This window comes from Physcomitrium patens, chromosome 2 (genome assembly GCF_059467195.1).
Source record: "Physcomitrium patens ecotype Gransden chromosome 2, ASM5946719v1, whole genome shotgun sequence".
Classification (NCBI taxonomy): Eukaryota; Viridiplantae; Streptophyta; class Bryopsida; order Funariales; family Funariaceae; genus Physcomitrium; species Physcomitrium patens.
Window position 1 is genome coordinate 9,944,053 of NC_143411.1, and position 24,830 is coordinate 9,968,882.

At 31.6% G+C, this 24,830-nt stretch overlaps 2 protein-coding genes across 3 annotated transcripts; one reads left to right on the top strand and one right to left on the bottom strand.

The window, feature by feature from the left end:
• Window positions 1–11,867: 11,867 nt before the first annotated feature.
• LOC112276531 (uncharacterized) lies at window positions 11,868–14,793 on the top strand. The gene is made up of 6 exons (XM_090245891.1): window positions 11,868–12,111; window positions 12,908–13,246; window positions 13,600–13,740; window positions 13,873–13,929; window positions 14,089–14,223; window positions 14,432–14,793. The coding sequence occupies exons 2-6, from the start codon at window positions 12,941–12,943 to the stop codon at window positions 14,495–14,497; spliced, it is 705 nt and encodes a 234-aa protein (XP_090102017.1). The 5' UTR covers window positions 11,868–12,111; window positions 12,908–12,940; the 3' UTR covers window positions 14,498–14,793.
• Window positions 14,794–15,142: 349 nt separating this feature from the next.
• Window positions 15,143–18,943, bottom strand: LOC112277169 (putative arabinosyltransferase ARAD1). 2 transcript variants are annotated; one of them, XM_024509223.3, is made up of 4 exons: window positions 18,757–18,943; window positions 16,749–18,517; window positions 15,676–16,355; window positions 15,143–15,313 (listed from the first exon to the last, which is right to left on the bottom strand). In XM_024509223.3, exons 2-3 carry the CDS (start codon window positions 17,955–17,957, stop codon window positions 15,846–15,848), a joined length of 1,719 nt encoding a protein of 572 aa, XP_024364991.1. In that variant the 5' UTR covers window positions 17,958–18,517; window positions 18,757–18,943; the 3' UTR covers window positions 15,143–15,313; window positions 15,676–15,845. The 2 variants fall into 2 exon arrangements, with proteins under 2 accessions (XP_024364991.1, XP_024364989.1); XM_024509221.3 differs by having other exon boundaries at window positions 18,629–18,930.
• Between the last annotated feature and the right edge of the window lie 5,887 nt (window positions 18,944–24,830).

A 24,830-nucleotide genomic window follows, 5' to 3' on the forward strand; every position in this document is an offset into this window, starting at 1 on the left:
TTGTATTTTAAGACCTTTGTTAGAAATACATACCATAAATGAATGTTTTAAAGATTAGAATAAATTTTTAAATAGTTTTTTCTTGATTTCTAATTGAGTTTTAATACATGATTCATTTTGAAAATATGATAAAAATTTGTATTTCAAAAACTTTAAAATAATAAGTATTTGATATAATTTAAATTATTTATAAATATGCATATTTTTTATTTTACATTTATATGTATATATATATATATATATATATCCATTTTATTAAAACTATTGACTGCCTCTTTTTTATCCAATTTATGATGTCTACTTTATTTATGATATTTGTTTGCATCTATGTTTGTTATTCAATTGATGATATTTGTTGATGTCTTGATTACTTATTATGTTCATATTCTTCTTATTTCTCTCATTCACTCTTACAAACAAATCTAAGCCATGAAAAAATTGAAGGAAATAAATAAATAAATAAATTGTTGATGTATTGCAATGCCCTAGTTTTATCAAAGTAATGAAGCAGAAGAGAACAAATATCTACATAATTATAAAGCTCAGCGGTTGGTGCATGCATATAGACCTTACAAAGAACTTAAGTAATTGCAAAATAATGAAGCTCATTAAAGACTTTGGCAAAGATTCATTCTTGAAATAAAGAAAAGAGGTCAATAACATTACATGCTTTGTAAGATAAGTAGAATCAGAGTTGAATTTTTTTCTATTCTAGATGTTTGTCACTTTTTAGGTACAATAAACAAACATTAAGCCTTTTTTAAAGTAAATATGTTGTACTTTGAATGCAAACCCAAGAAATAACTATATAAGAAGTGTAATGTATATTGTTAAAAAAAAAATGAAATTGGCCATGTTATCATCTCTATTTTTATTTTTTTAGAATTTTTTTTTATCAACAATGAACCACATATTAATAACATCCTCTTCTACAATAGTATTTTTATTTGTACATTGTTGAAAGCAAAATGGTATCTAAATCTAACTAACATGCATCAATGAAATAAGACTAGAGTATCTCAAAAACCTAAGTTCTTTTTATTCTATAGCAACATAAAATCTCATCATAAAATAAGACAAAACAGACCAAAACAAAACTGAATGGAATGACACAAGATAGGACATGAAAGACAATTGTGCAAATGGAAATAGAACAGAACAAAATTGAACAAAAATATGCAAAACCAAACTTTACTAAGAAAAAGGGTTTGAAGCCATACTTCACCATATGTCCTAAAAGGCCTTAGCCAATCCTACTTATACCTTATCCTACCACCCTGGACTTTCTAAAATATTCTTAGGTCATAGGCCCTACCTAGATAATTATCTTAAACTCCTTTTTAGAAGGTTCTATAGTAGGCCCTATCTAAATAACCACCCTATATTCTTCTAGAATGTTCCATGGTGGATCCTATCTTGTCCACTAACCTAACCCCAATTCTAGAAACTTCCATGGTTCTAACTATCTATATAATTATCTTTTCTATATCTTATTATAGTAAAGGTGTTTATACATTTTATATTCAAGGTACAATTTATTCATTTCATGAGAGGTTTATAACTTACTTAAAATCAATATTTTAAATTAAATCAAATATAGTTTTATGACATTACTTTTAAAGCTCAATTTAATTATTATCAAATAATATCTAGATCAAATTTTCTTAAATGATATTTATAATAAATTCTTTTTGTATCAATCTGTTTATGTAATATTTTATGCATGAAATTGTTGAATCCCATAGTAACTATTCTTTTGCCATTTGTATTAAGAGAAATCATAAAAAAAACATGTAGTATTATAACACCCTTTGCATTGATGAAATTGCTGTGATAATTGTTAATAAAGATGTTATTTTTTTAAAAAAAGACTTATCATTTTTTATACTATCATAGGCCCTTTAGTAAGGATCAATGAAATATATGGTGCATGTGATTTATTCATGTATCCCATTATATTTTCTTATAAAAAATATAGTAGGAATTTAAATATATTATATAAAAGAGTGGAAATAATAGAGTCCAAAAATAATAGAGATAAAGTAGAGCATGAAGAATATGAACATAATTGATCCAAAAAAAGAATTTAGTTGAGCACAATAGATTATGCTTTATATTACTTGCACTTTTGTGAGCTTGAGGGTGGTTTTGTTTAGTATTATATAAGACTTTTGTAATAATATGTTGCTCATCAATATTCAAAAATTGATCAAATGCGTCTTTGTTGGCTCCAATTTAATCAACATATAATTTTAACTTAATTTTTACTAAATATTATTTGATCACCTATAAATTAATGGTGATTTAGCAAATATCAAAAGATATATTAATTTATCTTTTTCTTTTAGAAGAAGTAATAGGAGTATATACCAATGCTACTAAGATGCAATGAAAATAATTTAAGTCCATAGCTAGCCAAATCTTTATATTATCTTTACTTATAACTCAAGTTGGTCAATATTTGGAGAAAAATTACTAAAAGAAAAAATATCATCAAACTGTCTTAGCTTGGTTACTTGAGCATTTAAATAGTAATTGATAACTTTAAAAACTTTTTTGATAAAAGATAGAATTCTTAAAAAAAATATTATATATATCTATCTCATTGAATTTAAAAAAGGTGGTATATAACATGCTCATTTTTTCATTGTTCTTCATCATGATGACAACTTGTTAGATTTATTTGATTAAGATATTATTTTTTCAGTTAAAATTTTAAATGTTGAAAGCCAATTCCAACTATATGCTACTATCTTAAAATATATGGTTTATTAGGCATGTCGACATCTCAAATAAGATGTTTCATATGTAATAGATGGTGTTTTATAAAAATATTATTAAAAAAAATGATAAGATTTGCAAAAATGATAATAATTATCCTTCTTATTATAAAAAAAAATAATGACAAAATTATAATTGTAAGAGGCAAAGTTCTAAATAACCAATGAATAATATAATTCTTTACTAGATTTTTGACTATTACATTAATGTTACAATATGCTCTTATCAAAGATATGAGTTTTAAAGAAAAAAAATCTCAATACATTCTTGTATTATTCAAAAAGACTATAAAATCTCTCAAAGTTAGTAATATATTGAATTAGAATGGATATTATCAAAGATAAGAAGACTAAAGAATCTTGAAACAAAGACTAAAGACTATGAAGGTATTGACAAGAATGAAGAAGGCTTCACTCTTGACTCTATATATACTCTTTAACTAGGAGTTATATAATGATATGCTATAGGACTTCCAACACATGTTGACTTTATTAGACACATGATTTAACTTGAAAGGCAAGTTATTCATATGTGGGCCTCATAATTAGCTTGTTCTACAAGTTATTAATACGTGTGATATGTGGCTAACTTATTGTTGAAGTTTTTAGCTTATCAATTAACTAGAAAAATATGTAAAGTCAAAGAAACATCTATGAAGCTTCTAAAAAGCTTTTCTAGAAGATATTATGAAATTAATCTATTATTACTTACTTCTACTTAATCATATAGGTAATTATTAAAATAAATATGTATGTCTGTGACATTCTCTCTTTTTCTAGGGATGAATTCTACAAAGACTAGTCATCATACAATAAAGAAGTTCAAGATGCATCAAATTATGTTTGTTACATATACTAATCTTTATTTTCTGAGGCAAAAGAACCTTTCAACTATTGATAGTATCCTAAGGCTAATAAACAAGATATTTCAATCTATTTTGGTACCACTTTGAACCTAAGACTTTTTCTACCTTGAATTCTTTATCATTATTTATTTCTATAGGATGGGATAGTATTTGTCTTCTTTCCTAAGATATTGTCTTATATGGCTCAAGAAGAGACATGTGGAATAGGAAATGAATCTTTATAGATTCTAACAGATATAATCAATAAGCAACATGATTGATTTATTCACAAATAGGAAAAGGTCTAAATCTACAATAGTCCAACTTGTCACAAAGATGAGTAGTCTTGATATTGCAACAAAGTAATCATACCTTGTCACCTACATTGAATTGTAGTTATTCCTTACAATAGGCATTCACATTAATCTTTGAGTTTTTTTTTTAGCTTTCTTTAACTATGCCTTTATTGTTGCATGTAGCTTTGACAAAATATTTGTCAAATCTTTTGCCACATGATCATCAATTTTTGAAAAATTAAAAGTATCTAGTTGTGGATAATAACCATAATTGGCAAAAAAAAATATTTTTTGAATAGAAAAATATACCAAATTATTATATGCAAATTTTGCCAATGACAAAAAAAATTTCCAATCATCCTCATAATAATTAATAATATACTTGAAATACTACTCTGAAACTTGATTCATCCATTCCATTTATCCATTAGTTTGAAGTTGAAAAGCTAAAGAGAACTTTATATCCACCTTTAAAACCTTGAAAAGGATTCTTCAAAATCTTGATAAAAATTGAGTCCTCCTAATCAATATAATATCTTTGGATAATCAATAATAGTAATAGATGTTAAAAAAAAATTAGACATTTCTTCATCTATGATAGATTTTTTATATAGTACAAAATATACTATCTTGGTAAAATAATCTATTATTATAAATATAAAATCATACAAATTTAAGACTGAAGGATCCATAATAAAATCCATAGAAATAAAAGACCATAGTTGTTTTGAAATAAGTAATGGCTAATCCATAAGATTGATAATGAAGAATTTTTGATATTGAATAAATATCACATGATTCTATACAATCTTTAACTACCTTATATATTTGAAACTACCAAAAATCTCTTAATATTAGTTCCAAAGTCTTATTATATCCAAAATGTCTAATTGCAAGAAAGTCATAACAAGCTTGAAGAACTTGTAATCATATTTTTTCTTCTAAAATATATAATTATTCCTTAAAATAAAATATATTATTTTAAAACTCAAACTTAAAAGTATTATAAGACTTAAAAGAATTATTCTTGATATCATGAATAAGAAGATCAAAGGACATATTTGATTGAATTTTCTTAACAAAGATTGAATCAATAGTCTTGTTGATTTTATTACTTAAAGATAAAAATATTCTAGCTTTAAAAAAATCATTCTTAACAATGATTCAAAATATGTGCCAATATGAAGTACTTAATATTTTTATAATTTATATATAGTAATTGGAGTCAAGGTTTTTTTTTAGATAATGATGTCATTCTTGAAATGAATCTAGAATTGCAAGAAGCTCTTTGTCAGGGATCTTATAGATAATCTTGGTTGCTAAAAATTTCTTAGAATAAAAAACTATTGGGTAGAGCTTATCACCTGCTCTTATTTGTAACAAAATTATAGTTATAGCAAAGTTTGATGCATTTTTTTTTCTTGAAGAATGCATCGGAAAAATTGACACAATACAAAATTGATGCAAAAATAAATGATGTCTTCAAAGCTTCAAAAGATGCTTCAACTTCTTTTGTCTACTCAAGTTTATTTTTACATGTCAAACGTATAAGAAGAGCTGCAACTTGAATTTTTTTTTTAATGGAGATCTAATAATAATTAATAAATTCTAAAAAAATATTTTAAATCTTTTATTATTCTAAAAATATTTTAATCTATAATAGTTTGGATCTTCTTTAGATCCACTATTAGAACTTTGTTGGAAATCACATATCTTTAAGAAATCAAGTTAAGTAGTATGAAATAAATACTTTTTCATCTTAGCATATAATCCTACATCTCTTAATTTTTATAATATACAAAAAATATGAAGGTCATATTCTTTTATGTTCTTAGAGTAGATTAGAATATTGTCTAAATATGAGATAATAAAATTATTAAGAAACTCAAAAAAAAATAACATTCATAAGATATTGAAAAGTACTTGGTGCATTTGTGAATCCAAAAGGCATGACATTATATTCAAAATATCCATTCTTAGTTTAAAAAATAGTCTTCTATTCATTTCATTCTTTGATACAAACTAGATTGTATATTCTTTGTAGATCTATTATTGTATAGATCTTTGTTTAATTGAATTGATCAAAAAGTCTTGAAATGAGAGCTAAGAAAAATCTATTCTTCATAGTGATCTTGTTAAGTCCTCAATAATCCACGTATATCTATAAAGATCCATCGTTTAACTTTATAAATACGATAGGAGCTCTTATTAAAAAATTTAAATGACATATGAAGTTTTTAGTCAATTTCTCATTATTATATTATTTTAATGTAGCCAATTCATTCTACAATAAGCTATAGATCAGTCCAAATGATAGTTGAGCTCCTTCTTGAAAATCAATTGAACAATCATAAGATTGATGTTTTGAAAAAATAACTCTATTTTTTTTAAAAACATCTTGGAAATCTTGATACTAGTTAGGAATATCACTTGAAGTCTTTTTACTATCAAAAATGGACATGGATATATAGTAAAAGATGATCTTTTTTTTATGACATATATGAAAGCTCTTGCATTTATTAATAAGGATTTAGATATACTAGACTTATATATTCTACTTGATTAATAGGATTTTGAATTAAACTACTAAAAATATTAAGGTTACAAAAAATCTCATCTATTTTAAATTTATATTTTTTTAACCATGATAATCTTAAAATAATCAAATTGAAAAAAAAATCTTATAACATTAGATATTAGTATACTATTATGATCTTTAATTACTACATCTAAAAAAATAGTCTCTTAAATAAAATCTTCAAAAGATAAAAAATGACAATCTATGATTCTACATGTATGGATTTAATTTTCTTGATTAAAGATATTTCTTATTTTTTGAAAAAGTCTTCATATGTAAAATATATTAAGGCTCTTAAATCTAATAATGCAAAGACTTTATGATTTTTAGGTCCTAAACATACATCTATAATAAAACATGGTGAGATATCTGAAGACAAAATAAGGCCTTTATTAGATATTATGTATGATTCCAATTACATGATCTTTATTGTAGCTGAAAAAACTTATTTTTTGATACATTGTCTTTTTTAGCAATTGTGCTTTTTATTTTGTGATTGAATTATTTTTTTGAACAATGTTGAGCAATGTACTTAGCTTCTTCATAATATAAGCACAAATCCTCTTGATGATGTTGAGTCTTTTCTTGCTCTGTGATGAAATTAAAATGTACTATATCAATTTGTATTAGTTTTGGCTTTGATGAATAAGTTTATGAAAAATTGGAAGTTGCCATTATGACTTGACTTATTTCTCTCCAACTAAGCCTTTGTTCTTAATGCCTTTCCAATAATTTATCGTCACAAGCAATGGCTTAAGCAATAAATTATTTCAAAGATTTTGCTTTTGGCATTGCCAATAACAAATCTTTGAAATTATTCTTCAATCCATATCAAAATTAATTGATAAGGGCTTTGTCATTCCAATCCACATTACAAGTGATGTTTTAGAATTTAGCAGCATATATGGTGGCTGACTATGATCTTTATTGTAAAAATAAGAGCTTAATTTTTTCTACTTTTTTTTTATTGCTTTCTTCAAATATAGGTATAAATACTTCTAATAATTAATTCAAATCATAAAGGAGTTGTAAATCTTTTTCCATCAAAGGTACAAACCACAAAAGAATACTTTCAGATAGAAATGTGCCTTTAAATCTAACTTGAGTAAATCCATTAGGATATTGGAAGAGATGCAAGCTTAGATAAAACTTGACTTATTATAGAATTCTTTAAAACTTTGATCTTCTCCCATCAAACTTTTTAGGCATACTAATACTTGTCTCCATCGTACTTGCAAATATAAAACTTTTTGGATTTGGTTGTGAGGTTGATCTACTTGCTTCTTTTAATTGTACAACTTCTTGATATAGATTCTAAACTTCTTTTATAGACATAGGATTAATGTTTCCATGGTTGGTACTAGTGATACATAAAATTTCTATCTTAAGAGTCTTGACAAGTTTGTGGAAATATAAAATAGTTGTAAATCGATTCTCACTTTTGCCAAGTATAGCATCTATGATTTTTTTCCTTTGATTTCAAACTACTTAATAAATCTATAAGTCAAATTAGAGGAAAGTAATCTGCAACCTCTAATATCAAATGATAAGTTCTACAAAGAAGGCTAATCCACTCACTTTAAAAAAAAAAAAAAAAAAAAAATCAATGTTAGAAAATAAAATAGTTTGTTTAAAGGTGGATAATCTATAACCTTAAAAATACAACAATAGAAGTAGAATAATCCACTTACTTTTAAAACAAGTCAAAAATAATGAATTAGTACTCTTGTCAAATTATCAAAAGATATGAATTTTAAAGAAATAAAATCTCAATACACTCTTGTGTTACTCAAAAAGACTAAAAAATCACTCAAAGATGATAATATATCAGATTGATAAAGTCAAGAAGACTAGAAAGTCTTGAAATAAGACTAAGGATTAGAAAGACATTGACAAGAGTGAAGAAGGCTTCACTCTTGCTTCCATATATATTCTTTAACTAAGAGCTACATGGTGATATGCTATAAGATCTCTAACACGTGTTGATTTTACTAGTTACATGTCTTAACTTATAAAGAAAGTTATCTATATGTCGGTCATATAATTAGCTTGTTTCACAAGCTATTAACACATATGATATGTGACTAACTTGTTGACTAAGTTTTTAGCCTTCAAATTAATTATAAATACATATAAAGTCAAAGTAGCATCTATAAAGCTTCTAAGAAGATTCTCTAGAAGATATTATGAAATTAATCTTCTTTTACATACTTCTACTTAATCATATAGATAATTTTTGGAATAAACATGTATATCTATGACACCTCTACAATAATTTTTATAAAATACATTTAGAAATAAGATTACAATGAACCTAGCTCTATAGTTGTTTCATTATTAATTCCTTTACATAAAGATGGAAATGTAGAAGCCTCAAATAAGATTTAGCAATATTTAGATGTTTTCTATGTTTTATCACTAAAAATATATTAGAATTTTTTTAAATTTTAAGCTTCAATATAAAAGCCACAATATTCAATGGTTAAAAGTCTTTCTGTCAAATCTATATATTGTATATTATAAACTTGATGGAAAGTTAGATGATATGCTTGCTAGACAAACATAGATAATATTAACAAAAAAATTATAATATGTGCAAAAAATGATGTAACCAAAAAATATTTTATACAAAAAATTTCAAAATACTATACATAGAAAGAAAAACACTAGTACAAAATAATCTATAGTTGAGCCAAAGTTGTTGGATAAGTATATAGTTGCAATTTGTTTCAAGACAAACGATACTACATGTACTTATTCTTGCTCTATATTTAAGATCTTCATTCTTTTATACATCTCCAAAAATTTCATCATTTATTTTATCTTTCATTTTGAGATGTAGCTAGTGCCTTTAGATATTTGATAGATAATACTAAGTGGCTTTATGCAATGAATGATGTTAAAAAATACAAATGCCAATTACATTCAAATTATTGTTCATCTAAATTTTTCTTTTTAAAAAACCTTCAAATATTAAAAATTTATGAAATACAAATATCTTCCCTATGACCAAAGATTTTTTGTGATTTATATTTACAATGAGGTGTTGTTGCTGCTAATCATTCTATTTCTATTATAAAAAATATGTTGGATATTTAATCATATCTTTTTAAAAATTAAAAATATTTAATTGAGTTTTTAGGTCCATTTAATTTAAATGAGAAGATTGCCAAATAATTCACACTTGCTTAAGGTGGCCAATTGTTTGCCATATGTCATATGACCTTATTGAGATGAACATTATTCTAAATAGAATTTTATTACTAAATAATGAGCAATAAGTTTTGTATAATGTAGTTATTGCTACTAAGAGCAATGAAGTTTGTAATGAAAGATTTTTTTTTTTTTTTAATTTATAGCCTTGGCTATACAAGAAAAACTTTTATCTAGAAGCTTTTGTTGGCCTATTATAAAAAAAAAAATAATAAATTGCTATAGTTGTTGTTTCTTCTAGCATTATAGCATTGCTACTTCGACATGGAAAAATAACTCGTTTAATCTTAATAACTATGCAAATTATAACATTACAAAAAAATCAAAATTAAAAAGATTGATTAAGATTGCTAAAATATTCATATAGAATGAAGCTCCAATAACCAATAAGATGGCCTTTGAAGTTGTAGAAAAGTTGCAATAAGATATAATTATTGTTGATCAATTATTTGGTGAAAATCTTTTTGTATTGGACAAGGAATTTTGACAAATTTTGCTTGTTTTTTTTTTTATTATGGAACAAGAACACAAATTATTAATACAAGCTTAAAGTTTTCTTACTTATGGTTATATGTACAAAAAATATAACTTATAACTAATATATGATTGTGCCAAGCTAATGGACAAAAATAATAATTAAAAATATCTTTTATAGAGTATTTACTTTACATTAGTAATATATATATATATATATATATATATTATTTATCATAATAAAGAAGAAATTATAATCTATATTTCTAAAAAAAATATTATTTGTAAAATTATTGATGAATTTATTCAAAAGGTCTATAACAATATTTTTGACAATGCCAATAATCACATAAAAAATTGCACAATTTTATCTACTATAAACTCATTTATCAATGCGCTTAATCTTCAAATCTTACAAAAAAAATTCAATAAAGAAATAGAATTTTTTCTATATATTCAAAATTCCTTGATAATATTGGCAATCATACAATTTATATTGTTGAGTTTTTCAATAGTCTTTCTATAAATGAATTGTTATTTCATTCACCAAAGTTGAAGGTTGGAATTCCACGTAATTGTGTTATGAAACATGACAAGAAGAATTTGCAATAGAATACAACTTATTGTGGATATCTTTATTCCATGTATCATCATTGCTAAAGTTGTAATTGGTATTAAAGCAAGTAAAAAAGTCTTTATTCTCCAAATAAACTTTGAAACAAGTAATTTCAAACTTCTTTATATATTAAGGCAAAGAGAGTCTATAATTTTTTTTTTTTTTTTTTTTTTTTTTTTTTTCCTGATAATCAACAAATCCCAAGGTCAAACAATCTATTTCTTGGAATTTTATTTGCCAAAACTTATATTCTTTCATGGGCAATTATATATTGCATTTGTTGTGCATTGAATCCAAACATAGCATTACACTACTTTCTAATAACATTAATTCTTTAAATATATTAAAAATATTATTTATAATGAAATATTAAAATATTGATATTTTTATAATTGTATGACAATAAAAATTTTATATTTTTCTTTATTCAATGCAAAGTAAGAGCTCCAATGCTTATATATATATATACAAAACATATAATTTTAAAACCAAAAAATAAGATTAAAAATTTAATTAATATATATATAATTTAAAATATACATGATTCATTACATTATATAGTAATACTTTTATATATTTAAAATAACCACTATAAACAACTAAATTAAAATGGATGTAAATCTTTTGTATTTTAATTTTTTGGAAACAAACATTCATGAATATTAGCATTGAAAATATCCCAAAATTTAAAGTATGCACAAATAAAAATTTATTAAAATTTTTAAAAAATTGATCAAGAATTAATCTTAATCAAAGATGATCTTGGAAACATTTGTCTCAAAATCATATTTGATTCAAAATTTCCACAAAGTACCATATAGCATAAAACCATGAAGATTTTCCCCTATAACCATAGTATTATTAATATTATCATCATCATTTGTAGAAGTTTGAATAATTATCACAAGGAAAAGTTCTCTCCGGCATGACTCCAAGACGGGGAAGGACACCAACTCCATCTTTCTATCTTTATCTGGTTTCTCTCTCTATCTCTTTAGCGTTCGTTCTCCGTTCTCTCTTTCTACCTCCACGTCTCAATCTGGTTCGGGTGCGTGGGGAGTGATGCAGGGAAGAGAAATGCTCCAGCAATGAGAGGTGTTCGTGCTTCATCCCGAGGTCCCGTGTGGCCACGCTCTCAGGGAGGGAGGGTCCGCGGAGAAGGAGGAGGAGCCCACGCCACTCGCCCGCCGTGAGTGACCATCCCTCCTCCTCACCCCCATGGCCGTGGAACAAACACTCCCCTTCGCCATCCCCCACCTCGCATTGCAGCCATCTCGCACTGCACCCCCTCGTCTCTGCTCATGAGGAGGTCAGTTCCCCCCCTCCTCCTTGTTGTTGTTGTTGCTCCTCTCTCTCTCTCTCTCTCTCTCTCTCCCCCTGTTTGTTTGTTTGTTTGTTTTGCTCTTCGTGAGGTTTCGTAGCGTGATGGCCGTGCTGGAGGATCTTCAGCTGAAGTCTGGTCCGTTGATTGCGTGGCACGAGACGGGAGAGATGGACTTTTCGTCCAAGAGGGAGTGAGTGTTGTGAGTTGGTTCTCTTCTCGTGTGAAAGAGTCCGGAGTGACCCTCCGCATCGTTTCTCATTCCGCAATTGGCCATGGTTAGATGTGAATGCATGGATTTTGTATCCTAGGATTTTAGGTTTAGGACCTACGAGGTCTAGAATTGTAAGCTGTTGGCTGCTGCTCGATTAGAATGTGGTTGATTTTTGAAATTGAGTCGCGGAATCCTCCCTGGCTGGAGAAGTTGTGGCTAATCAGAGTTTTTAGATAAGAAAGGTGGACGATCGGTATCGGTGTTTTACAATGGATGTATGAATTGAGCTTTCGTGACAGCAGTGAATTGGATTTATCTCACTAGGGATCACTGCATGACGATTACCTTCTAGCACTGTTGTTAAGTTGGCGCACAGTCATACTCAGGGACAGAATTCTTGACATTCGGTTTAAGTGTAATCGATCTACCGAGGAGTGAGGTGCTCCGAAAGGCTAAGTACTGAGTCTGTCTAGTTGTCCATTTCCTTGTCTGCGTTGAACTGCCGTGTTGGGATGGATTTCTGGATTGGAAGCAGTGCGGTAAATCTCATTTTCTTTACTTGTTTGGCAGTTAATCCATTTGCTCCACGGGGTGATAGAACAGATGGCAACTTCCTTGTCTGTGTCTTGCAAACTCTTTATCACTTCCTACAGGTCTGAAGTTTTTGGACATTGCGGCGATGTGAACCAGGGAAGATCTGCATTGAAAAATGTATCATTATCTAATGCTTGGTTAGGATCAAAGAGATCGCTTCGACAACTCCATGCGCGAAGTTGGCAAAATCAGGAAGGGAAGACAGGACCCCTTCCATGCCAGGCTCTATTCGGAAGGAAAGCTCCCAAGGACGAGAATGAAGCCGATGACGCTGGTGACGCCGATGATGGTTCAAGTGATAACGACTCGGCTAAAGTATCTCTTTCTTTCTAAGATTGATTACCCAACTTTACGTTAACTTTGCAGATGTCCTTGCTGGTACTTGGATTGTCGCACTGTTGTTTGTATTAGATACTACTTTTTGGCGATGATCGTGATTAGCGAGCTTGTTCTTTAAAGTTTACTCAATATCATATGGGTTGTGTCTTTGCTTTACACTGCATACAGCATATTATGCAACAGCCAAAAATCATGGTCAGTTTTAAGTCAAGACATGTCTTTCGTCTTTCTTCATCCATTGGCTTCTACTACAGGCGTGCTGCAATCGTTCATTAATAGATAGCGAAGAATAGAAGTTGTGTTTCACGTGATGTTTTCGTTTCATTTAGGTGAGTTCAGAGGCTTTTCGGCAACAGATGCAACGCATGGTAAACAGTGCCAATGACGACGCTTCTTTTCGAGGAATTGATTTGGCGACACTAATAAGAAAGAAGTACGGGAAATCTTATGATGTGCAATTTGTGAAGAAAGTAAGTTCATTACCTACGTTTTGACAAGTAAAGATTAACTGTTTCATACAGGAAGGCACAATTCTGTTGAGATGTTCTGCCTCTGATTGCAGCAATTCATAACATCTGAGCTCCACTCTGGCTATAATGCAGGAATTTATGGGTCGCCAGCTCTTGGCCATGAATGTGATGTGGAAGTATCGTGAGCAGGTGAAGCGCATTGGATCATCCGCCCCAAATAGCTTTCAATCTAGCATAAGTTTTAAATGTTAAGTTTCATGTTGTTTATCAACTTTCACGAGGAAGGTGTAATTTGAAATCACCGCAGGGTCGTTCCATTGTTGTACTTACTTCTGTTTTTCTCCTCAGCGTTCCTTTCCTTTAACAGAGGAGGAATACCTGCTGCGTTTAGATGATGTTGCCAACAATTTGAGATGCTGGGGAGCTGTCGGTCTCGTCCGCAGTAGTCTTGAGAAGACCAAAGAACGACCCCGTATAGGCAAGGTACTGTATTACTACCTCACCCGAATGAACTTCAGGATTTTATCTTGTAATGGTGAGATTTGATGTACATGAATCTTCTACGCAAATAGTTGCAACGAAGGACGCTCAATACTTAATGCTGGGTAAGAGTTTAAACTGTTGGTAACTCATGTCAAACAAGCAAATAACGTTGTCAAGCTTCATTATGAATGTCGCACGCGGCTTGCAGGCGGTGAGCATTTTCATTGACCTTGACGAATCTGGAGGGAGGGCGAACGAATGGATAAACAGATGAAGTCAAACAAGGCCGTTGCAAATTGCACATGCATTTGTAGATACTTATTCATCACAAATTGTACTTTACATTGATGGACCAAGTTTTGACCGTTGTCCTCGAGGATGCCTATGTTTACTATCTCTATCCAGCTTGTGCACTGGAAGGTGTTGTGGGCAAACTGGACTGTAGAGATAGATTAAAATATTAGCGCCTACTTATTTGGACACGTACTTAAGTGAAAAAAGACGCTCCACTACTCAAATTGGAGGGTGCTTATCTGTATCAGTAAAATTGAACACGTTGATATTATTCAATTTATTATTCTCTGGGCTATTTTTTTAACTTGAAGATGAATAAGCTAGTGAAGATTACGTTTAGTGCATTTGCACAACATAGTTATTTAGTTGTTCAAATTTTTCGGTGTGAATTGACAAAAAATGTGTTTGTGCACTTACGAAGTGAAGAAGTAATTAGATTGTAACAGTAATTTAAAGATGTGGAGAATAATTTATTATCATGTGCTCAATTTCCATTTCTGGTTCATGAAATTTTATAGATAAAGGGATTGTGGACACAGTTATGGTACTAAATTAAGTAAGTCAAATAATAATTTCTTAGCATAATAGCTGCCAAAGATTAACGAGTACTACCCAGACGACAAACTTTCATCACGTTGAAAACATCCTGTATATCATTAGTTTTACAATATGAAATATGGAGCTTTACAATTTTCATTAGTGCTGCCAATCTCTGCCTTTTCTATCGATTGATACTCCATGCGGTCTCGTCTATAAATTTATCATACATTCGTGGATTTCAAATATCTCAATACACCTGAATCAGCCACAGCAAAAACTTGGGTTAATGGTGTACTTTATTTCCAACCAACTTTCTCACAAAGAAGAACATGCATGGCACTTTAACAAACTATCATCGAATTGGAAAAAGCCAACATCCCTCTAGCATATCACTAAAGGCGCATGAGCAGAAAAAAATTGATAACAATATCAAGCTAGAGACTCCAACGACAGATTAACTAATTACTCCTACGCAAACTAAATGAGTATTGCTTGCAAAGTGCATAAGGAAAAGAATCCAACGATAGAGAAAAAGCTTTTTCGAAAAAAACACACACGCGCACACACGTACATACATATATATAATGAATTTGACAATAAATAGATTTATTTTCTCACCTCCAAGGGGAACATGCAAGAAACCTAGGTGAAATTCAGCTCCTTGAAAGAAAAGAAAAGAAAAGAAAAAAAACTGTGATGGCAATAGCCGAAACAGTTCTTTAAAGTTCCTTTCCGTACACCAAGTTGGCTTGGTGCTCAGCGTCTTGAATCGACTCCTCTTTTCATGTTCAACTTTGGTGAGACCTGGAGAAATGCTGTTGCTTGTGAAGTAGTAATTTCACTCCAGGCACTTTGTGGGCAACAGCTCTCCATACCATATTGACAGCATCATAAGGTTTCGTAGGATGCTGATATTCAAAATGCAGAGACACTTCTTTCAACCTCTTCCAAAGCCTCATCCATTCCTTTCTACTAACACTCCTTATCAGATTGATCACAAATTTCTCTTGAACAGCATCTGTTGAGTTGATGAAGATAGAGAATCCAGAATAATCCAATTCATCTTCAAATGGTAGTTCGATTTCGTCACTGATGATGACAGGAACACAATGGCTTGCGATTGCATCAAATAAGCGATTAGAGGAAGGAGTATCACCGGCAATATTGAGACAACACTTGGATCTCCGCATGCCTGTAGTGGCACTATGGATTCCAGCACTACCAGCAGAGCCTTCTTCGAAATGTACTCCTTTTTCATTTTTAAGCATCTCGTAGAGCTGCTGTCGTATGACGCCACCCTAAACAATTGGATGGAATACATTGGGTCAGCAAGAGATCAAAATCGAAAGCACATACAACATCAGTCCTCGTGCACTTTACTACCCTGAAGTATCAAAAGAAGGAAGTGGAGACCATCCATCTGAACGGACGATATTGAGCAGCATAATTGTTAATCCTATTTACCCATGTACTCGCTGCATCAACACCTACCACTCAATACTGCATTAGTCGTCAAGAAATCGGACAGTTGGTGCCAGACTCGCTCTAAAAATTTGCATGCATACGCCTCCAGGGATATAAAACAAACCATACGGTTCTAGAAATAAAATTTAGTCCAAGGGTGTATATATATATAAGCCAGGGAAAGGTGTCAAGCATGATATAAATGTATGTAGGATTGAGAAACCAACCTGCTTTCTGACGATTGTACCCTGGAAAAAAAGAAGAATCTCGCGTTCTTCGAATGGAGTCGAATCGTCAACAAACGAAGGGATTACGTGTTTGTATGGAGCCACGACATCCTTCCTCAAATTGGCTACTTCGGAGGGGTAGCGACCAAAATCTGCTACTATAAATATGGCTTTACTGAAAAAGTTTCTCATCGCATGAAAGCTGTTTGGATGATGAATAACAACGATGTGGTCAGATCCCCCAGAAGCTTGCCATGCTGGCTGCTGCTCCAGAAACTTCAACAGTTTTTCTTGAAGTTTCTGATTCTTATCACCAACTAAGTCAAGCTCTCCGCCCACTTTGTGTTCAGACTTGGTGTACCTGTTGTAGGCCAACGATGCAAAAAAAGGAACAAACATAAGATCTGCCGCTCTCCAATCATTTACTCGGAATGCTGTACAAGCAGACTGCCGTCCAGCCATATTTGACGTGAGTAAGTCGTTCGTAAGCCAGTACTCGGGGCTGTGCTGCTGGTACAGACCCCCGGGATAAGGTGGAATATCTGAAATATTTTTCGGCCAAATTTGTCCGCCAGTGTAAGCCTGCTCTACGAGCATGCTATAATGGAACTCTGGAGGAAGATCGTACATAAAAAGCTTTAGCTTTGCGCTTCTCTCGGTGCATCCGGGAGGTGCCGTTCCACCTCCACCACCAGCATACCCCTCTCGACCAGCACCAACCCCAGCATTGGTATTTTGCTCATTGTCCAAGCCAGACCTCGAGGAACCTAAGTTAGCCTTACCAGAACCTTCATCTTCGTCGTCCACTAATCCAGATCTTTCCCATGCACTTTTGAATGGCCACGAATTCTGGTCGGACAGACTGAGTTGCGGGCGATAATCAATATAGCTTCCTCCGAACAACTTGGTTGAGTATCTCACTGAATTTGTGAACATGAAAGAACCTGAAAGCGCAAATATGGAGAGAAGACAAACGATAGAAATAATAAAATGTCTTGTTGTCAATTCTTCAAATCCGCGCCACAACCGCAAACGAGGAGGGCAGGTCAATTTCACCTCGTTTGAACTCGAAGGAGGAGAGTCATGAACAGGTACAGCGACTTGTTCTACTGCAAATGCCTTACTCAATAAGTTTTCCCTGCTTCCGCTTCCTACCCCTCGCTTCATGATCTTGTCAATCCGGTACGACTGCTCGTCAACTGTGTTCATATTGATAAATATAGGGCTTGTACTACTTCAAACTTTCGAAACAAATGTGTAGGGCAGTTGCAGACCATAAAAGTTTCTTGAAAATACCTCTGCTTCTCAGGGAAGTTTCTCTCCCGCAATCCGCACAAAATACGCAATTTCACTAGAGACTCCACTGCAGAGCAGCTGGTAACCTATTACAGTCTAATTTTATCAACATTTCAGTCTGGTCCGTCGAATAGCTAGAGCGTCACTGTGCGCTCACGCAGTCAGAAGCCGTATTTGTGCAAGAAATCACTACGGCTTAATGATTATAATCACGGGAGATTATCCATTCTGCGAACATGCTACGCAGCTGGACATGATCTTGCGAAGCATTGTACACCTCATAGCTTCGTAAACTTTAAGTCCCACGCTAGGTTTGGCCACGCTACTCCAGAAGATCAATGAACCCTAACCACATTCTCACGCAATCTCAGATCTTTATGATACCGCTGCAGAGTCTTCCAATTGCTCACTCTCCATCCGCATATTACAATGGCACTTTGGATCTGTGTAATACATTCGAACCGAACCAAGACCTGCAAACCACAGAGCCAGGTGAATGCAGTGCTCGAACTCAAACATGTGCACCGAACACCATACTTTCAAATGAAAGCATCCTTGAGCTAGAAGAGGAATTTACTTCTTACGTGAGATCATTGGTTTTCATTCCCGCCGGAGTTAGACAAGAAGCCTATCTAACAACCACCACCACTACCTACACCTGCTCGCTCTTACAATATACACACACATCTCCTCCACAGCCAATGCCACTCACCACATTCTCATCACCAGACGAAGAGAAATCCACCACTGTAACCCTCCCTAAGCAATCCAGAAGCATCAAATCAGAACCTAATCTCCACAACTCGCCTCCTCGGAAAACAACCGCAGCAGTAACCGGATTAACAAAAGTGCTCACAGGCAAAGGATTACGCAAGCAGGCCCACGGAACGGAATAGAAAAAGCAACTCCCAAACAGGTTATAAAATGGCTCTCATTCGTGGGAATGAGCTGCGGAATGGCCGAAAGGGGGCGATGGGAACAGTGTCCCCCCGCGCCCGCCTTCTCAACGACGACCACGACCACAAGTCAGCCTCGGTCGAAAAGTTGCCCCGCGGCTTCCCACCCCTAACTAACTGGCTCCGCCATCGTGGACCGTCGAATCGCGATAGTCATCTGATTCAATCCTAGCCGCTGATCCAAAGTCTGGGAACGGAGGGAGGAAGCGTAAGATAACCAGCCTCGTGCCCAATTGCCTGAAACCCCACCGCCACGGCCCTCTTTCCCCATCGCGGGATTGGGTGCAATCCCAGCGTCCATGCAGTGGCCGCGGCCCGTTTCCCCAGGCGGACCCTTTTTCCGTCCCCTGGCGCCCCGTGAGGGTGATGATTGGGCCTTTTCACACAGAGCCCCGTCAAGGGCCCCTCCGTGTGAAAAGGGTCTCGTGTCAGGGCCCCCATGTTCATGCTCTTTGTGTCGCGTAGATCCACGTCCCGATCCGCTCGCTCACTTGCTTTTGGGCCGCGAAATCCCTTTCGACACCTCGTTTTCCAACAAACCTCACCTCTCATGTCGTTTGTACACCTAAGCCTAACCTTTTGACACCTCGTATCAAGGGAAGGGTACTTGGGGATGAATGTGACTGGTTTGGTGCTTTGAAAATAACTTCATCCGCTCTTAGTGTTTCCGTATGTAATACGTGAACATGTATTGTGTGGAGTATGTCTTGAGTCCTTCATAATTTATTTTTTAAAATAAAATATTACAACTGAATGATAATATTATTCATAAGCATTTTCACCATTGAAATTATTTACAATGGTTGTTTGTAGAATTATTATGTATTGCATGAATATATGCATTTTCATATAGGTGGATATTATTGAAGAATAAGCACTATGAAATTACAATACTTAGTATTAGCAAGGTTGCTCATAAAGAGAGTATGAAGTAAAATATCTCTCACTTCCAACACTCGTTACTTATAGGTAGTGGCTCCTACCTTAATGGATAACTTCCATCCTTTGATAGATACATCCATCCAATATTCTATCAAAACTATCTATTGTTATTTTATCTACTATAAAAATATATCTTTAGCATATTCTTTATATTCTTAAGATCTTTAGCTTGTTCATATATTTAATTTTTGGCCTTCTTATATACAAAGGATCAATCTTTTAATGAATAGAAACTTACTTAAAATAATATTTTCTATAATGTCTATATTTTACGTCTATATTTACTTATATACTTTAACACTCCTACTTTGCTATTGGTCAAAGGTTTTCAATCCTAATGCCTTTGTCAATATGTGATATTCATCCTAGATTAGTACCTTTGTCAATAAATTAGCAAGTATGTCTTTCGTCCCATAATACTTCATATCAATCACTTTTAATTCAATCTTCTCTCTTATGAAGTGATATTGAATGTCAATATGTTTGGTCCTTGAATGATGCTTTTAATTCTTTACAAATACAAGACATCCTTGATTATCACACTCTATTGGAGTTGCTTTCATTTGCAATACTCCAATGTCATCCAAAAGTTGTTTTAACCATATTGCCTTCATTGTACTATGGCTTGCTGCCATATATTCGACCTCCATTATTGATTGTCTCTTAGAATTTCACAAAATAGCTCCTACTCTAATAAAGAATACATATCCTATTATTGATCTTCTATCATTTGTATCTCCAGCCCAATATGCATCAAAACAACCATGCAAATTAATGTTATCACCTATAAGGCACAATGAAATACAAAGTGTCTTTTAAGTACTTCATAATGCTTTTCATGGTTTTCCAATTGATTGGTCCAATGTTTGACATGTATTGGCTCACAACACTCACCTCATATATAAGATCCACTTTTTTATCAACCATTGCATATATAAGTGAATTCACTATTGTCTTATATAGAATACCTTACATTTAACCTTCAACTTCAGCAACTCTTCATCTGTGACCTTCATCAACTTCAAATTGGCCTCCAAAGATATTCTAATAGGCTTATATTCTTCCATGTTGAATTATTTCAACACTTCTTTAATGTATTTACTTTGGCTCATTGTAATGGTCTTCTTAGCATAATCTCTCACAAACTCCACTTCTAAATAATAGTGAAGCTCTTTCAAATCACTTATTTCATACTTCTTTTCTAAATTTGCCTTCAAGAAATTCATTATCTTCATAATATTAGTTAAGATGATCAAATCATCAATATAGAGGATGGCAATGAATATGAACTCACTTGATTGCATTATATACAAGGAATGATTAGATGTATTCTTTCCAAATCCTTCATTCACAAAGAATGTATGAATGCATTAGAACCATATCTTTAAAGATTGCTTGAGCCAAATAAGGCTTTCTTCAACCTACAAATAAGATGTTGTTTATCTTTTTTTACAAATCCTTGAGGTTATTCCATATAGATGTCTTTTTTTAGATTTTTAATTAAAAAAGCTTTTTTTATATCTATTTGATGTACCTCCAAGTCCATTGTTCCTCTAATTGCAACAATGGTTCTAATATTGGTGAATTTGGCCATGAGAGCAAATATCTCATTGTAATCTATACTAAAAACTTGTGAATAGCCTTTAGCAATTAATCTAGACTTATATCTCATAACATTACCCATTATATCTCTTTTGGTTCTAAACACCCACTTACAACCAATTGAAGATCAATTTGATAGAAGTTGAATCAATTTCCATATTCTATTCTCCATGAATGATTTGTATTCTTCTTCCATGGCATTCTCCTACTTTGTAGCATTTGTGGACTTTATTGCAACACACAAACTTAATGACTCAATAAAGAATGTAACATTAATATATTCTTTATTTATTTGAATAAAGATGTGATTCTTCCACCATGTACCAAGTTGTTTTCTATTTCTTAAAAGTAATCTCCTTTCATTTCATGAAACTTCATCTTTTTTCACTCCAAGGTTTTTTATAAGCTTCTTTTTTCTTAAAAACTTATTTCTTCATATTCAAAAATTAGTACTCTTCATCATCATCATCATCTTCAACATCCTCATTGTTTTCATTACTAGTTTTGATAATTATAGGTAGACTATGTTTTATCTTCTTTAGCTCATTATCTTGATTTGAATTTCTATCATCATTAATATCATCTTTTTCTTTTTCTTTCTTTGGTAAAATTGAAGATGTATCTACAAATATACCATTATTCTTACTTGGATACATCTCCAAGTGCTTATAAGTACTCTTATGCTCCAAAAAGTCTACATTAAAGCTCTTGATGATCTTCTTTGTTTCTAAATACATAAGCCTATATGCCTTAGTACCTTCTCAATATTTAACAAACACACATTTTGTATCTTTTGTATAAAGTTTGAACTTCATATAATCTGATACCTTTGCATATGCAATGCATCCAAAAATCTTCATGTATGAAAAATAAAGTTTCTTGCTATTCCAAATTTCTTGTAGAGTCATTGATGTGAGTGCACTTGTTAGACACCTATTACTTGTATATATTGTATTTATCACTATTTCCACCAAATATTCATGCCCAAGATTTTATGCATGAAGTATACTCCTTGCTATCTCCACAATGGTGTGATTTAATCTTTCAACAATTCTATTTTGTTGTGGATTGTAAGAAATAGAGGATTGTCTTGCAACACCTTGAATCTTTAAGAATTCATCAAAATATTTTAACATGTACTCACTTCCATTATATGTGTATAATACTTTGAGCTTACACTCACATTGTTTTTCTACAAGAGCCTTAAACTCCTTAAAACTTAAGAAACATTCACTCTTTGCTTTAATAATGTAAATCCATATTTTTTAAAAAAATCATTAATAAATATCACAAAATATCTTGTTCCTCTAATTGATGGTATCTTCATTGGTCCACAAATATCAAAATATATAATCTCTAATAATTTACTTGCATGTGTTGCAACTCTTCTTGGAAATGAAACCTTTTGTTGTTTTTCTTGTATATATTCTTAAAAAGCAAGTGTCAAGGCATTGTGGCTGAATTAACCAAGATCCGAGCCACTTATGATGGATTGGAGCTCTTCCATGCTTTTGGCATTTAAATAATAAAGTCATTGATGCCAAATTCCAAATTTATCTTTATCTTGTGGAAAATCAACAAATGCTACCACTTCTACTTCATTCATCTTCTTTTAATTGATAAAGTAGAGGTTGCCATTGCTAAGGCCTTTGGCAATATATTGTCCATCCAATATCTTCACAAAACATATATTCTTATCAAATTAAACCTTACAACTATATGATATAAGTTTGTTCATTGAAACGAGGTTCTTTTTCATCTTTGGTACATGCAAGACCTCATTCAACCTGATTCTCTTGATTTGATTCTTCACAACAATTTCTACAACAATGGATCCAATTTCAATGCTTTATTCTATGCCATTATTTCCCAACCAAACTTTTGTTGCTGGAATTTCTTCATAAGTATCAAATGAATATTTATATAGTATCATATGCTTAGTAGTACCCAAATCTATATTCCACTTAGACATAGCAACTATAGAATTTCTTTTACTTAACATGAAAGAATAGTTATCTCCATTAAAGTTATCACAAGCATTGTTTGCATTCTCTTTGTTTTTCTACTAGCTTTGTAGTAATTTTTAGTAAAGTGGCTTGATTTTTTATAAACATAGTAATTTTTAATATTTCTTTTTCAATCATTATAATGATAAAAATAGCTATTTTTATCTTGTCATGAAAAAAAAGCCAAATTATCACTTTAATTTTTTTTTTAATTACTTCATATATAAGCTTTGATGTGACATAATTCATAGTAAGTTTTTTCATGTTGATAGACTCCAATGCTACAATGAGGTAGTTATAGGATTCAAGAAGGCTCATGATCAATGTCAATACAATATTCTTATCATCAACTAATTTATCAACAATTGTTAGTTGATTTGCAAGTACTTTTATCTTGTTGACATGAGCCATGAGATCATCTCTTTCTTCTATTTTTATTGTTAAGAACTTCTTCCTTGTCTATAGAATGTTGATAAGGTTTCTACTCTCATAGATGTTGCAAAAAGTCTTTCATGCTTCCACTAGTCTATTGCAAGCAATTACATGTGAAAACTTAGAATCAACTAAATTTGATGCAATCATGCCAAAAGCCTTCTTTTCACAATGTTTGTACTTCTTCTTCTCCTTGACATCAGTATCATCACTTGGAGGCTCTTTACTTTCATCCTCAATATTCCAAAGATCTAATGAAATCAACAAAAGCTCTATTTTCTTCTTCTAATGGTAGAAGTTGTCACCCTTAAATTTCTCAATCACTCTCAAAGCCTCATCTTTACTTGAAGCCATGTCTAAGAAAGAAGTATATCAAAGAAAATCAAAAAAAGAGAAAAAAGAGCTCTCAAAATCAAGAAGAAGGTGTTATTGTCTTAGAAATCTAAAATACCTTTTTTGTAAGTAAATTAGTAATATTACTCTTTAATCATTCTCAACTTCATTTATAAGTTTTCTTATAAGTCTTATACTCTATCTAAACCTCTTCTATGCTTTGCCACTCTTCAATCACCTCTCTTCTCTCATGAAATACTTTTAACCTCATTAAATACTTTTTACCACTATAAGAAGTTCTCAAGGAAAGTTTATCACATCAAACTACAATTTTGGATCACAAATGATGTAAATCAACAAAGAAACATAATATTAGTTTTTTAAAACATCATTCTAAGATATCTAACAACTTCAAAGATTATCAATGCATATAATAATAAATAAGAGCAAAACTACATCAACAACTAGATACAACAATAGAATAAGATGATACTAAATCCTAATATCAACAACAA